Source organism: Mycteria americana, chromosome 9, assembly GCF_035582795.1.
Source record: "Mycteria americana isolate JAX WOST 10 ecotype Jacksonville Zoo and Gardens chromosome 9, USCA_MyAme_1.0, whole genome shotgun sequence".
Classification (NCBI taxonomy): Eukaryota; Metazoa; Chordata; class Aves; order Ciconiiformes; family Ciconiidae; genus Mycteria; species Mycteria americana.
In genome coordinates this window covers 28881033-28898182 of record NC_134373.1, presented here as the reverse complement: position 1 = coordinate 28898182, position 17150 = coordinate 28881033, and the positions used below count along the sequence as shown (strand labels likewise).

At 40.4% G+C, this 17150-nt stretch overlaps 1 protein-coding gene across 1 annotated transcript in view; it reads left to right on the top strand.

The window, feature by feature from the left end:
* The window catches only part of CNTNAP5 (contactin associated protein family member 5), a 294884-nt gene that overhangs the window by 191217 nt on the left and 86517 nt on the right, over nucleotides 1-17150 (top strand). The window contains exons 12-13 of the mRNA XM_075512059.1: nucleotides 2614-2733; nucleotides 15574-15774. Coding sequence (XP_075368174.1) covers nucleotides 2614-2733; nucleotides 15574-15774 — 321 coding nt within the window. The remainder of the gene's footprint in view (nucleotides 1-2613; nucleotides 2734-15573; nucleotides 15775-17150) is intronic.

The window sequence follows — 17150 nt, the reverse complement described above, 5'->3', positions numbered from 1 at the left end:
GCCTCCAGCCAAAACAACAGTCAAGAAGAAGCAAAATACTTAGGAAGAAAAAGTTTGTGATGAAGAATGAGTTTCTAGCTGTGCCAGTTCACTGACAACATATTAGTTTTATGTCTCTACCCCTTGCACCATCCTTTCTCTTCAAAAATACTCAGCAAACAATTCAGGGGAAGCAATTGGCATATTCCCTAATGAGAGAAGATAAAGTGTCCTGTAATGATGATGACAGCAAATTCACTGAGTGAACTGCAGTTTGAGAACTTTGCAAATTGATCAACCCATGGTTCCTTGATTGCTTACTTAATCGCCTGTTACGGTGTCTCTCCTGACCCTCCATATCCCAGTTGCTTTTGTCAGCACTTTGGCGACTGAGGGACTCTATTAGCCCCTCAGGTTGTGAATAGTGGAAGAATAGGTTCTGGTTTGGGGATTTTATTTTATTTGCATTTAATATGTACTCTTGGCCAGCTATCAGAGGGGGAATTTAGAGATCTTCTGGACTCCTACAGTGCTTTCTACATCAGGCTAATGACTGTCAGGAAGAAGCTTTCTTAATTCTGTTTATTATAGGATGGATACTAATTAAAGCACTGTCTCACCAGGTGCTGAGTACCTTAAGCAGCTTTTTAACTTTGGGAAAGGTAATGTGTGCATATTTAGCACTTAGTGATGTTCTGCCTGCTAAAGATGTCTGGTCAGGAAAGAAGCGTACGAGGGAAAATCATATTTTGGTGAGTGGTACAAGTGATTGACTGGTGAGACTCTTAATTCATAGCCAGTTTGGGATTGGAGTCCCTAGAACTGTGATTCTGTTTTGTTGGCAGAAGTGAAGAAATGTCCAAATTTCATTAAAATCTGAGTGATGAACTATATCTTACAGCATTATTCAGAATAATAGTCAGACAAGGCTACTTCAGGCTGGCCATTTAAGCCTTTCTGAAATTTGTTTCATTAGAGAAACTACTTTTAGGGAATGAGGGGAAGGGAGGGATGTGAGTTCATGTGTGCACAGGAGTGGGCATGAGGAAATATTCCTGCTAGTGCAGAGCAATTCCTGCCTTCTGCAGGAGAGGCTGGGGCAGCATTTCAGAAGTGCCGAGGAAGTGCTCTCCCTGCACTCGATCTGCAAACCTCCTTGAGTTCTTTCCAGATGAAAGGCACTGGGAACTTTGCAGTTGTATTTACAACCTCAACACAGCAGGTCTTATGCCATATCAAGTTTAACTGTACTGCTCTGCTGCCTGAAGAGTGAGGGGCTTGGAAAAAAGATTTGCAGTGGCTAACAAATGGGTTATTCACAAATTCCCCTGAGTATCTCCCAATCTGTGTAAGTCTAGCGTTTGCTGTATAATGATGTACGAATATGCCAATAGTAGCTAAACGTGCTCTTAAAATTAAGAGGTAAGAAAAAGATAGATTTGACCTCGCAGCAGCCAAAGATGATGTCCAAATATATTTCTGTGTGTTCTGCTACTGGTAGCACTCAAAAGCTTACTTAAAGATTAGGGGTAATTCTATTTGCTTGTATTTCCATTACTGTGTCTTCCAAATAACTCCGTCTCACAGGAAGAAAAAAGGAAGTCTTGATCTATCTGTTAAGTCAACGTGTGTTTTTTATGGTATTTACTGACAATTAGTTGAACAATCATAAGCTGTTACAGAGAATAACCTTGTCTGTATAATCAGGTAAGTGTTTAAGTAGGTGGAAAGAAAAATCAATCCTCCTGCAATGAGATTTAAGGTTACTGTTGTTCAAGATCCAGCATCGTACACGTGACTTTTTGATATCTCATAACTGCCTCTCTGGAGAGATTTTCTCTTTGCCCCATGTGAAGTTACGATATCTTGCCTGAAAACATGCCTCAAATACAAGGAATTGCACTGACCTGTGGGAGATTTTCATCCTGTTCTTGCTCTTGGTGACCTGCTGTGCTTGTTTTATTAACCACTTGGCATTTTCATGGGCACTAATCCCCCAAAAGAAGAATATTCATAAGCAGAGAGGAAGAGTTGGTTGTATAAAAAAATGTCTAAAGCACAAAATTGTCACCCAGGATGGAGACCATATCTGACCTTGAGTTTTTCTGCTAAGGAACAGTGGCTTGTTTTCACTTGTGCAGTAGACGCTGCTAGGGGCTTGTAGTTACCTGTTAACAATATCCTTCAGGGAAGCTGAAGACTGGCAAGAATACCTGTCTTCTGTATTGACAAGGCTTGAGCATATGCCTAGGTAGTAAATCGTGTAGACGTGTGTATGTATGTATGTCTTTGAAATTTCATTATGTGGATGCATATATCTATCACTCCATAGCTAGATGGTGGCACATTTGAAAGTTCATATCCATTTACTTAAGTATTTACATACTTTAATCCACAATAAGGCCAATACTCATTATCTTTAAAGCCGGACTATATTAAGTTCAAGGAAGTAGTTAAGTACATGCCTAATTTTGACCGTGGACTCAGGGCCAAATGCAGTAAACTCTTTCACTAATGCTAATCAGCAGTAAACCAACAGTTTATATTATGATAATGATTAAAGCAGTGCTCATGTATAAAATGTGTCTGTCTGTTTTCTCCTTGTTTATGTGATACAATCTCTCTCTTTTTAAGCTATCTATGAACAATCTTGTGAGGCTTACCGACACCAAGGGAAGATGTCAGGTTTCTTCTACATCGACTCTGATGGAAGTGGACCACTTGGACCACTCCGTGTTTTTTGCAATATAACAGGTAACGACCTAACCTTGTCTTTGGTGCTTTATGTTGCCTCTAATGTTACTGGCATTTCTTTCATTGTACTACTAAAAGGACCCCACAATCATGGATGTCTCAGTAGTGGGAAAAAGAAGAGAATTGGTAGTAACTGAGGTTCAACTCTGAGGTGTTTCCTTAAATAGGATCCATGTAAAAGTGATTTTTAAACTTTAAATTTGAAGGACTCACCTTGTATTGTTGCTAAGTGGTATTTACAATGGTATTTGCACCTCTTAAAGGGCACTGCTGATGTATTTTTCATAATATCATAACTTTTAATGAGATGTTTGTATTTTTTACTAAAGATGTAGAAACTTAGAATTCAAACCTTCTTTTGTAACTGTGAATGGTTTCTCTGCTTTACTGGAATACTAGATCTGGGAATGATTATTAAAACTCCTTGCACTAGCTAGCTGTAAACCCTTCCAGTCTGATTTAAGCAGGAATACCACCCCTCATACGAGTGTACTGCCTTTGATGTCCCACGGAATAGAAACCCTGATCATCCTGGGTATCTGTATGGAGGAGAAGGCATGATGCCCTTAGGAGGAGGGACACCAGAGAGGTAGCGGAGCAAGAGCCTGGCAAGGTGACATGTTGGTTGAAACTTCTCAACCTTACAGTTCTGTAGTTTTAAAATAAAAAGTTTTTCAAATGAATATACCTGTCTGGCAAATTCTCCCCTTAAGTGGGTCCTATTTTGTGTATGGGACTGTCATGCAAGGGCATGAGAAAAGCAGAAAGGCTGGAGCATCCTTTCTGCTTTTTGTTTCTGAAATGGAGAGGAAATTTCCTAGACTGTCTCCTGTTTGGCATTTTTTTGCTTCCTGTGGCCAGGTGTGGATGAAAGAATTTTTCATTACCACTTCTAAGTTGCTAATTCTGGTTGAGCTACTTTGCCACATATCACTTCCATGCTCAGTCCTGAAACCTAAGGACTCGGGATATTCATATTTTATCCTTAATCTCCTTGTACTTAAAGTGTCTCAAATTAAATTTTCATTTTGATTTAATTGGGCAATCATTATGTTAATTAAATGCACACCAGTTAATTATTAAATATGTTTTTTATTCAAGTGTAACAAATATTTAATAAGATGTGTCCTCTTCACTGTTGCTGAATCTCGCAAGAATTGAAACAGAGTTTCACCTTTCTGTCTGAATATCCTTCCTTGATCTCCAGTATGGGAAATGTGCTAATTTTTATTATTTATAATATAAATATGTGTGATGAAAACATTGTCAGTGCTTTTTATCTGTGCTGAAGAAGTAGGATTTTTGACAAACTCCTTGCAGAAAGCATCTCCTTTCCTCAAATAAATTTTATCTGGCAGAAATCCAGAAGGCATATACCTGACTTTCTCTCTATCTGTAATGAACTTGCTGGCATTCTTATTTTGTTTTGGTTACGAGAAAAGTGGAGGTGGGAAAAACTGACAGAACCTCCTAGCCTGGAAAACTTTTTCGTATTTCTTCTTTTCCCCTAGATGTCTCATTTGAGGCAGGGGAAGGTCATTTGTCACAGGCATCTCTATTATTCCTATTGCATAAAAGAGCACTGAGGCACAGAAAGAAATTACTATTTTACAGTTGTGCAGAGAGTTTGAGGTACAATTGGGTTATGCTTCTGTATCATCTAAATATGGTTTGGGTCCCTTAATCACAAGAGCTTCTTTTCTCTCTGGGAACATAACCTTATTGTTATGCTGATAAAAATTGTTTACAGTAATAGATTAAGTGCAAAGAATGGAAAAAATAACTCAACTTTATGTACACAGGGATGGATTTGGAATTTGTTACTCTTTTCAGGTACTGCTTCTGCATAGTTTTCTGAAAGTGTCAATATTCAGGGGAAAGTCAAAAAATGAAATTCTATGTTGTTATATTAGGAACATACAAGGAACAGAGACAAAAAAGTAATTGTTCAGTGACATAAATCCATACAACACCTCCTGTGAATGGAGAAATGTAGATGGTCAGAAGTGTGGATGGCTTGTGTGTATGGGGAGACTAAACAAATTAAAAGGATGGTGGAGGGAAATGTCACAGGAAAGCATGGAGATCGTGTGCGGCATAGAGAAAGCGAATAGGGATTGATTCTTTTTCAGCATATAGGAGCTAAGGAACAGTAAAATTATTAGATAACAGGATTTGGGGGTTTTTTGTTTGTTTTCTTTTGCCTGATGCAATGAATAATTCAACTTAAAACTTATTACCGCAGGACATCAAGGAGGCCAATGTATCAACAGAGGGAAAAAAAACAGGCTGGAAAAAGCCCTGATCTTGTCTCTTAGATTCACAAGGTGCAATTAAATGTGGAGGTTTAGTTGCAGCTCCCAGCTCAGGCAGCTGTGAGGCAAAGATCACTGGAAAATGGGAACGAGTTTCAGGAAAACCTTTTGCCTGCCCTCGCTTCCCTGTGTATCTGTTTGCCTTCAAAGGCAGAGGCGGGCTCCTGGGCTAAATGAAGGTTTGCTTTTACTCAGGCTGGCAGTTCTTCTTTTTGTATACAATTCAAGAAGAGGTAACCTTTTTGTTCGCAAAACGTGTCCAGGCTGAAGAATTTGGAGGAGGAATGGAAAATCCATGGAAATTACTCATTTAGTGCTTTTAAAAGTAGAGGTGCAGTGAGCTAATGACTTTTGGGAATTACAGTGCCTTGAATCTGTGAAGGATGAATTCAAAGAAGGAATCAGATCATCAGAAATTAGCAGCATCACTGCATTTAGAGAACAGTGGTGTTCTTTAACGTTCACTTCAATTTGTTTAAAATTCTTTCTGATTTTTACATGTTTAATTGAACAGATAGGGATCTTGTTTGTAGCCAGTTATTAACCAGGGCAGATTAACAACAGCTTTCTCACATACTGGTGTCTGGTCATAGGCATCCAATGTGTGATGTGGATATGGGAAGTATCAACATTACAAGTTAATTTATTGTGTCTATGGTCCCAGTGATTTCTCTGCAGCCTGTCAACTTTAACAGCCCACTGCTGAATAAAGATTCTGAAGAAAGCAGAAAATTGTGATTGTGTGTGTTGAGAGGGAATTGGACAATCATACAAAGACAAAGACGGAGAGAGAAATAAGGGAAAGGAAATTTTGCAGGGAGAAGAAAAGGGGAAAAAAGTATCAAGAAATATAAAGCCAATATTCAGTATGGCAAGAAATTTAACAGTAGAGTGTCACAGGATATGTGCTGATACTAGAGTGGATAAATGTATTTATTCATTGTCTGGAGAAGTGGCTGAAAAAGCAAGGTGACAAAAATTGTAGACGACATGCTATTATTTAAGTTGGTCAAGAAGTGGGAAGAGTATGTGAAGCACTTTAGAAGGATCTTACCTTGAAGGCTGTTTGTTTCTAGTAAAAGTAAAATATGTTGTTGAAATAGGAGGTTGTCAGGAACAGTAATGTACCTAATTAAAGGCATAGAAAGATGTCTGTACAAAGAGAGGTTAAAAGTAAATAATCCAGGGCTATTTAGATTGAGAAGGCCCAAAGTGAATGGGCCTCATTGAGAGAAAGGATGTTCATTTGCATTTTCTTGCAACAGGGATAGAGTTCAAAGACAGCAAAAGACAACAAACTCAAAATGAGATTTTTTAAAAAAAAGACAGCACCTTTTTAACGTAATGTTTTCTTCACTTTATACACCCATTACACACGCAAAGCAAAGTTACTTTGACAGGGAAACTCACTAGTTGTAACAAACAATGAGGAATCCACACCACATATGTGTGTTCAAGGGAAGAGAACCACGCATATGCACCCAAATCATGATCATATGTAGATGGATGCTATGAGAGGCACCATGAGGATTTGTGTGGGTCCATGCAGGGATTATTAGTTTGGGATGATTGCGTTCAGCACCATGGGAACCTAGCTAGTCTGTTTCCAGGGCCATCTTCATGGGAATGTGAACTACCTCTGCTTGCTTTACCTAGGTTCTCCCATCATCCATAGTGCGCTATACCCACACTTTTTTGCATAAAGTACACAGAGGATGTATCCTGTCATGCTTTGGGCTAATGAACAACTGCCACCAGCGCTGGGAAAGAAATGTTCACAATAGGCTGATTGTTTGATTATTAGCCCAGTTGAAATAATCTTCACTTCCCACTGAAGTGACTGATTACAATCAATACAGAAAATGGCTAATGGACCTTCTGAACCTCTGGTCTGGCAGTCCTTCTATCATTGTGAGGCTTATTCTTTTTCTCTTGTTGCTTAGAAATCTATTGGTCTGTCTTGAGTACTACTTAAATGTTAATAATCATATTCTCCAGTGCAAAGTTTATAGACATGCAATCTACATCCATGTACTTGTTTTGCTGCCCTGTATGGAAAGTGTTTTTAATGACCTTTCCTCATCTCCTCCAGAGTAAATTTTTACCCATGATATCTGAAAGATTTGCTTACGATACACTTGAGTCATTCTGCCACCGTACTTCTTTACTGATGCTATTTTACTGTATGCAGACCCTGGGCTATCAAAGCAATAATGCTTAGAAATTGGCATGACAAGATCAGTGGATAATTTTGTCTTGGCCAGATACCTGTCCAGTCCTCAAATAGCTTGCCTTTTTTTTTGTTTTCCCTTTTTTTCCTCCAGGGGTGCAGACTGGAGAAAGATGCGTCCTTATCCTAGCTCTTGCTGCTAGTCCAAGATCTGTTTTTGAAACTGCCGTAATGAAAAAATCATTAATGAACAAAAATATATCTCTCCTTGTTGTGGATCGTCTCTTTTTTGCAGTCTCCTCTCAAAATGCAAATATTGCCTATTTTTCAGATGCAAGAAAAGTAAAGCTTTATTTTCTCTCAGAAAACTGTATAGAAACTGTGTTTAAATCTCAGACAAAGTAAGGGATTCTAAAAAGATGTGAAGGAGATTGTCAAAGTTATTCTTGGCAATTTTTTATAAATTGCCTCTAGCCTTTTTTTTTCATTCAACTAACAAAGATAGAGATTTTATTCTTCCATATAGTGCATATTCCATGGCATGTAAGGAGGGTTGAATTCAGGAGGATACAAGTTGTGTTTGTAGCTGAAGTGACTAAATACTTTAAGTGTCTGAATAGCCCCACTTACAGTAAGATATTTGGTCAGCTATTTGAGGAAAATACTGTAGCAGTTCCGCTTTACTCACTTTGCTGTGAACAAGGATCAGACTGGAGTAACAAAGAGACGGACTACTACAAAGCAGAGCTGGCTAAACCTCAGTCCTTGCAGTAGGGATCCCCACTGATGTTCCCAACACAATGGTGGAACTGGTGGTATTACTGCCCATGGCACCCACCTTTCCCTTTGTTTCCACACAAGAATCTCAGTTCATCTGCTTATATAATTTATTAATCCATTTTCCATAAGAAATCGTCTTGTTTTACTTTGTATAGCAATTACACTGATACAGAAGTCACCATGTGATTCAACCCTCGTTACATTTCCTGTGGACTTGGCAGACTCTCCCGTGGAAAGGAGGGCTGCCACCGGTTAGGCTGAGGCAATAACAGAGAGGAGAAGGAGGAGGAGGACGTCATGCACTTAATTCTGGTTTTATTAGCTGCAACTACGTAATTGTGGGACAAGAGCTTAAATGGTGAAACTCCCTGAGATTCTCAGAATGAGCTAGATAAGATTTTACAGCTTTGAACTTCTTAAGGAAGTTTTTGGAGTGCCTCTTTTGTTTGTTTGCTGTTTGGTTGGGTTTTCTTTTTTTTTTTGATGAATGTACCTTGCAGCTTACTGTCTGTAATTGTGATGACTTTATCACTGGAGAAAACAACGAATGGGAATCCTTTACAAATTATTTACTACTTTTTAGATTAAAGACAGCTCTTAAAGATTTGCAGTTTATCCCCTCAAACACTACAGGTCTTTTGGCACACTGTAGTTCTGACAATTTATACATTTCTGGTTTGAATTTTCATTAAGTATTCCAGAACTTTATAAAATGAAAAACCTTTAGTGCTTGTATTATGTCAAAGTCAAAGGCAGCTGAAAACAGCTGCCTTGCCGTTTTCAGCAAAATTGTTGCATTTCTGATGAGCATCACAGCAGCAGTTCTGCAGGCCTCTTCACTGTCACACTTGCAGGAGGCCCTCAAGGAAGTTTTAGTACAGAAGAACATAACAGTAGATATTTTCATCTAGCCTTTACCTTTTAACCAAGGGTTACTGCAACTTAATCGCTCTCCTGCCACATTTGCAGTGCTCAGAAGTTAGAGGTAAGCTGTGACCCTTAAAAGTCACTCCAGCTGTCTCAGTTACAAGGGGTGGATCCATTTGCCCCAGACGCGGGTGTCTGGTGCCATGTGCGAAACCTGCAGATGTCCTGCCCAGCCTCCTGATGCTGCATCAGAAGAATGGCAGGTCTCCTGTGGCCTCCGCTTTTTGTCTGCCAGGCTCATGCAGATGTCTGAGCCATCACAAGGCATATGAAACAGCAGAAAAGTGATTACGTTGAGTCTCTCAAAACTCACCTTAGATGAAGGAGGTGGTGTCAGAGAGGACTGCACGGTTGTCGCAAGTGCAGTGAGTGTAAGCGCAGTGGAGAAGTGTCCATTTTGCGCTAAGAAGTGGTTCAGCGACTGCCTCTTCAGTTTTTGGAGAGGAATATTTCTCACTGCTTGTTGTAGGCACGCTGTATTAGAGGAAATATGGAAATAGAAGATCATCAAGAAGTAGGCTGGCAGGATAATGGTTTGCCATCTCTGGGCTTCAGCACAACATGGGGGATGAGGCTGCAAGGGGTCGCTGAAGAAGTGTCTCCTCCTCATCCATCAGAGCTGCCTGGCGTGGTCAGTCTGCTGACAGAGGCGCCTCGAACCGCGGGCTCAGAGCGAGCAAACTTCGTGCCTGGGGTGCGAGGGAGTCGGGAACCCAGCTCCTCCCTCTCTGCCAGGGCTGGGGCAGCATGTCTGTGGAGCCGGGGCTGTGGTGCCTTCCTGGCGCCAGCTACTGCCTGCCTGGAAGGATTTACAGACAGGGAACCGTTCCAGGCGCGGGCATCCCTGAGGAATGCACACCAGCAGGTGCGGTCTGCCAGTACCATGGGAGAGTGGGCTGCATGCAGGACTGGGGGGACGGGAACCTCTCCAGAATTGTTTCCATGGAAATGCATTGCAGTGCTTCTGCACTGGCTAGATGTGGCTGAATCAGAAACTAGGAGGAGGCTGATGAGCACAAAACAAGCTGCAAAAGCACATATTGCTGGGTCAGCCAGCAGAAAAAAAAAAACAGTAGATAAAAAAAAAAGGTGGGTTTCATAGGAGACTCGGAAAACACCTGCTTGGAGTCAGTGAATTAAAGTTGTTTGCGATAAGAAATTGTCTTTCCATGTTCTTTGAGGGTTGTATGTTAGGGCAGCGGGGTTAAACTGACACTGCAGCTTGAAACAGTAGAGTGTTCAAGGAGGAGAGTCTGTCTTTTGCATGGTTACTCCTGTAGTTATAGGTACAGTTTTCAGGACAATATTTGGCATTCAGTGTAGAACACCATGAAACAAATGCATCATATGAGCTCTCAGAGCAATTTTTCTCTCTCTTATGCAGCATTTACCGTATGTTTGGCTTGTTGGCAATTTAATCAGTCTGAATAATCTTGTTTTGTGACAAATCTCCTAAATCACAAAGGAGTGATGCAGTTCATATGGGTGAAATGTGCTCCACAGAGATATTTCAAGTTGAAGAATAAAAATGAGAATTAGACAATACAGAACTCATTGAAAGCCAGTTTTCCAGCTGCTCTAATTTCCCACAATTTAATTTGTGGTCCGGCAAAAGCAACTTGGAGGCTTCCAGCAAGATGATAGAACTATGGGTGAGGCTAAACAGAGGGTCTAAAAAGTGCTGAATGCGTTGCAGTCCCATGCTGTAAAAACATCTCCTAGGACCAAATACAGGCAGCATAATATCCTAGTAAATTGGACCATTAAATAAAACTGCGAAGTCATAAAGCTGTAGCATTACCCTGAAATTAAAGCATTGTCACCTTTGAATTACAGAACAATTTAACAAGCATTTAGGAAATCCGCTTTTCGAGGCTGCATTTAACTATTCCAGGTTATACAGTAGAAGATGTGGCTGCACTCTCCTACTGGGTTTTGAATGACTTTCAGCTTGTGTGTGGTTTGAAATTTTACCAAGCTGAGAAAGTAATAAAATAATAAAGTGGAATAATAGAAGGTAAAAATAAACAGTGACCTTTGCCTGGAGAACAGCTTTTTCATTCTCATTGCAAATTCACAAGTGCAGGGAGAGCTCATTAAATTGAGTAAACAGGAAAAAAACATGTATTATGGACAGACGTAAAAAGATAATAACTTCTTTGTTGAAATGAAGGAAAAGAGAGCCTTACCTGCCTAGTTTAACAGTTTCCAGATATGGAAATGGCTAGAAGGAGCTAGTGGCACTCAACTTGGTTTGCATTTATGATTACAGTGTCACTGCCTAAAAATATAATGAAAACAAACCCAAAAAGAACAAAGATTTTTTTTAAAAAAACCCCAATCCTCATATTGTGAAATAGGAACAGTATGTGAAGCCCCATTTTCAAAAGCCATAGACATAATCCTTGTAGAGGTATGCCTCTGCAAAGGCATATGCAAGTCATGGGACTAAATTTCAGACAGCTGTTGCACTGCTTCCTAGCTGTAGGGATCTGTGTGCATGCCCAGATTGCAGCTACATTTCTTACATCGGTCCTGAACCATGCCTGAAATGCAAGCTTCCAGATTGTTGTCAGTAGGCTTCAGAGTACATGCTGATCAAGCTGTAAGGGTATAATTCCTTGACCTCATTCTGAGGCAGGCAGCTGTATTCTGGGAGCAGCCCTAGCTAAACTTGTGCATATGAATTTGAGAAAATAGTATGATATTTTTCTAAATGCTGCCGGGTTTGAGGTGGAGAAAATGGTGCTTGAATAAAGCCCAAGAGTTGACCTGAATGGCGAGGGTCTTCAGAAGAAAGGTTGGGATTATTTTCATCTGTTTTTCTGATCTATGGAAGCAGGTGCACATGGTCTTGCTATTGTCTTGGAATGGTTCAAGAATTTACTGCCCTCCAGCTTTTAGTTACTTCTCCCTCAGTCAGTTGAGACACAGGAGGGAGCAGTCTTGGCTCCCCAACTCTGTCCAAAGCAAACTAAAGTTTAAATTGTTTTCAGGCTCATTTGCTGCATAAACCAAGGGGTGTCCTTTTGAAAGAAGGAACTTTCTTTGTTTTTTTTTTACTGTGATGTGAACGTAATCCCTATTCTTCTAGCAGGTTGTGTGTGACTTTGTGCACGTTGCCTAGCCCCTTTACACCTCATGTCCCTCTTTCTAAAACAGAAGGACTTATTCTTTCCCTGGGAAGTGGGAAGAAGCGTGGCTGAGATGGTTGAATACATCTCTCTTCCTTTTCCTCCTCTAACATTGTTGTCCCCAGCTCTTTTGTCTTGCATCTGCTGTGTGTTGGGCCGCCCTTCTAATCTGAAGACTTCCTTTCAGACTCCAAGTTTTTAAAGCCTCTTTCATTGCCTTTTTTTTTTTTTTTTGTTAAAAATAAAAAAGGTAGCAGAGAATGTGTTTCTCTGTGCTCTTTATACACCCACTGTGCATAGGGAAAAGAAACAAACTTTTGAATGGTGGTAGCTTTTGTCGTCCCAGAGGTATGCTTGCTGGTGGCTGTGACTTTCCTTTCTCTAGATCGGTGAGCCAAACGCATGTATGTTTGGAGAAGCTGTACTGATGGCTACCTTTACTTCAAAGATGGAGCATAGAGGGAAGCTTTGAAGTGACCAGCAAAGCACAGATCTGATCTGTAAAAGTAATAAGTGTAACAGATCAGATATGTGTAGATTAGGAAAGGTCTGAAATGTAACCCCGGAATTCTTCCCTTCTGCTATTACTTTTTTTAACTCTCTGTTTTGAGGTACTTGCTAAATCAAAATTACTTTGAGTGCAGAAAGAAACTTGATTTGTTTTTCCTTTCCCTTTGCAAACTAGAGCATGGAAAATCTGCAGTTAGCTTCTCATATCTAAAAGAACCTGTGGAGAAAAGCAGTTCTTGAATGTCAAAGTTCAGATCTCAGAGGGACAGCTGAGTGCAGCAGTAATGATAACAAGACCATTGAAAATTAATGAACAATCACAGAGGAAAATAAGAGAAAGACCTGTTGCATTGTCTGTCCAGCACACTTAATGAGTGCTTGTCCCTAACAGTATGTTTGCTGATGTCTTGTCCAACCTCATTTCAAACATGTCAATTAATTACATTTCCAACACTTCTTGGGAAGACTGTTTTATGCTATGCTGCTTTTAACAATTTTTTCCTAGTAATCCTTCATTGCTTCTAAATTACTAGATCTTGATGCGTTTGGCTTTTCAAGTACCCACACAGCACCTTTCTGGTGCACAGGTACACACCCTGGAAAGCACAGGAGTGTTAAGCACTCTGAAACTCTAGCATTAGGCTGTTGTACTTCCTGAGCAGCACTGTAGCCACTATTGTAAGCGTTGATTCTATTGCAATTTCTCAAAATTATGTTAATAAATCTCAGTGGGGAGGAGCTTATGACTGCCCATCTGGAATTTCAGCAACCAGTTCATTCCATCATCTCTTGGTTTTACATTTTGCTCACAGTATTAGCAACTTGATGTTTGTCTTTTTAGTAGATTTTTCAGTGAAGGCAGGGGTTAAACTTCTACCAACTTCAGTGAGAGGAAAGTTAGTTCATCCTCAGCTGCTTTTGAAAAATCCACTCTCTTCATGTCAGTCCTTGAGAGAACAAAAGAAAAAAACAGAGAGACTCTGGCTGATAAGAATTACTACTTTCAGATGTACACGATGTGTGTTATGAAGTCATTGAATTATACCATGTTGGAAGCAATATATTGTGCAGGACTGTGCAGGGTATTGTGCTACGGTGTTGACTGTGATTACAACCACTGGGGCAAGTTTTACAAGCAATAAATTTGTAATATTTCTTGTGATTTTAATCTAACTTTCATGTATCACACATTGCAGCAGTGTTTCATTGAGCTCCAACTCAAAGGATCCACAAGCAGCACCCGGAACTCAACAAGAACCATGGAATTACAGATCTATGAGCAAACCCTTTCTGTCTACCATCACAGAAATGATGAGAGTGTTGTGAGTGAATGTATGGTTGTCCTTACAGTTAATGCCATATGTTACTGGGAGAGTAATTTCTCCGTAACTTGCAGCCAGGTCTTGGAACAGACCTCTTTAAATAGTCTCCAGATGGTTGTTGTTACTTGTCTGTCATCTGAATGCCTGCATAATGACAATCCATTAAATCATCTGAGTGTCTTTGCACAGATAGTCCATTTAGGATTTTTATACACCTATTGGAGTTCTATTGAAGTAATCTGTGGGATATTTATGGCTCAACGAAAAATAAAATGCATTGTGGTGGCCACAAAGCTCCTGGGCTCATCATGCCAGTGTGTCGGGTAGTAACTGGAAAGCTTATGCTCTGCAAGAACTCAGACCAGGTAATCTGGTAAAACCATCTAAATACTTAAATGCACAGGTTTTAAGATTGGTTTAGAAAAGAATCTGGTTCATCTTTATCTGGGGTTTCCCTGTTGAAGCATGAATAACAAAATAGAAAACTCTTGTCTAGATCTTGCCTCTTCCTCCATAACTGTCCATAGGTTTCTGCAAGTGAGATTGAAATGTTCCTCTCATCAGATGATTAAAATTTACTTCCTTACATTTTTGCCCTGTCAGTATCTTGTATCTTCCCTGGGCAAGCAGGGTCTTTGATAAAGAGGGAATTTACTGGATGTGACTCTTAATAACATTGTGGAGCACATGCAGGGCTCAGTCCTGTGAATCCTCATTAAAGAGATTGCCTTTTACTCTGGGTCAGCTCAGCAGATTGGCTGTTCAGGCTGTCCTTGTTATCTTGCCTGTTGCTATCTCACCAGAACCAGCTGGGAAACAGCCTCCCTGCTAAGCTAATTGCTTCTAATTGCGATGTTCTCCTTATCATGCCAACCTCAGTGCTGGTCATGAGCTGGGTCGTTATGGTGCAGGTTGTGCTTAAGCCTAGATTCTGCCTTCTGTCACCCAAGAAATCACTTGCTCTGCCAGTAAATGCAATGAAGGAGATGAGAATGGGCTCCCCAGCATGGAAAAGCATCAACATTTACAGTTAACTACAGATGCCGAGTCATATTGTCCTGTACATCCAAGCAGGGCGTCACTCAGCTGATATGTATGCAGAAAAATCTGCAAACTGAGTAAAATGAGTGATCTGACTTCCAGCTGGGCAGTAAGAACATAGTCTCAGTTTTAGCTTTCTGACAAGAGTTTGTGGTTTCTATTTGTGGTGAGTTTGTGTGAGCTCATCAGCCGCAGTTCTCTGCTACCATTTGTTGTTGTAACGGCATGGGCTGTGCTCTCAGGTACCGCTGTGTTTGCAAAAAGTGAGTGTTACCACCCTGAGCCATATTATTATGTCTTTTCTCTCAGGGCCAAAGCCAGCTGAAAGGTATCTAATTTTCTTCAGATACCTGGCAATAGAAGATGCTGAAGATCTCCTGTGGTTCCCAGGAAGCTTGTAGTTTCTCTCTTGCTCAGCAGGCTCTGTAGTGTTTGCTCAAGCTGGTTCAGGGAGAAACAGCTCTGTGGACTACACAGACCTGTAACAGGTCCTCAACACAGAGTGACTGTTTCGGAGCCCAGGGTCCTGCTGCTCCTCTTTCCGACGCAGTAAAGCGTTAGATTTCAATTGTTTTTTTGTTCCCTGCTTGTTGCAAGCTTTTTGCTGTTAACTTCCCATTCAATCCGTTTTCGTTTAACAGAAGATAAGATCTGGACTGCAGTGCAGCACAACAACACAGGGCTAACCAGAGTCCAAGGAGCTGATCCGGAGAAGCCGTACACCATGTCCTTTAACTACAACAGCAGTGCGGAGCAGCTTGAAGCCATGATAAACAGCGCAGAGTACTGCGAACAGGAGGCAGCCTACCACTGCAAAAAGTCACGTCTCCTGAACACCCCGAGTAAGTGCCGTGATCCCAAATCTTTCCTTGTTAACTCTTATTGATTATACAGCAGCTACAGGCCGCACTGCGACTGAGGAGGAAAAAAAAAAAAAACAAACAAAATGAATAGTAGCAATACAGAATAGAGTAAAAAGCCTTTTACCTTCTTGGATACTACTGTGCAGTGCCTGTCCTCTGATGCAAGAGGGTCGGAGCTCTGCAGGGGAGTTTCTACTGTGTAAGTTCATGCGTACAAAGCGTCTAAAAGATTCTACAATGGAAAGTACCACTTGGAAACTACAAAAGCTGTATTTAGCTGATGGTAAATGGATGTGTTTATTCATTTACAGTTTTTAACTGCATATTAAAGATACAAAGCATCCAGATTGCTCCAGACTCTTATGATGTTTCTGGAGAGGAGGGATGTACCCTCTTCTGAGTCCCACAGCCCTGAATATGATTTTAAGGTGCTTGGTAGTAGAGTTTCTGGGGCAAAACTAATTTTCCCCTACTGATAGAAGGAAGAAGTTTTTTGCCCTGACTTAATGGAGCAGTAACAAGAAAGCAGAGGGTCTGATCAGTTTGTGTCTCTGCAGTAGCAAATCTCCAGTGGCTACTCAGGCTGGCTGCCTTCCACTCGACCCTCTCTTGGGGTCGGGATTTTATGTTTGCTTAGCCAGAGAGATGAATGCGATTAAGGGCAGGGTTCTGAATGTCTTCCAAGTCTCATCTGGTTACTTGTAATGTCTGTATGGTCCTGGTGATTCTTGGATTATTAGCAACTCTTAAATTTGGTAATAGGTTAGAAGAAATTCCATGGAAAGCCTTAAAGGGAGCTTGCAATGGGAGTTCCTATTGTGTTAAAGATGCATTGCCTAATGAGATGTATCAAAAACCCACCTGGTTCCAGCAAAGTTACTATAACACTGAATGTTTATAGATCCAGTAATCAGATGCCTTACAGCCAGTTTATTTTTAAAACCTGTGAATTATGTCTTTTGTTATCATTAGAATTTACCAGCCAAGAACTGCTTGTATTGCTAATCATTTTTTAAAGAATGAAATCTTAATATCAGCATCCAGGGTAGAGCACAAAGGGAAAACAAAATACAGGTGTAACTGCTCATCAAGAGAGGAATTAATATCTTACAAATACTTTCAGTGTTGCTGGCTTCTGTATCTCACACCACACTTGACATGTTATAAAGATATAATCACACAGTGATTATTTCCGAAATAATTTTTTAAGAATGAAGGCCACGATATTACATCAGGTCTGCATGTGTTTACTTTTACACATTTCTGTGAGGTACTTGGTCATGCGCACGCAGAAAGGTACACTATGACTGCATTTTGAGATACCTCTTGTATGTGGTGCCTCTATAAAGCCAGGG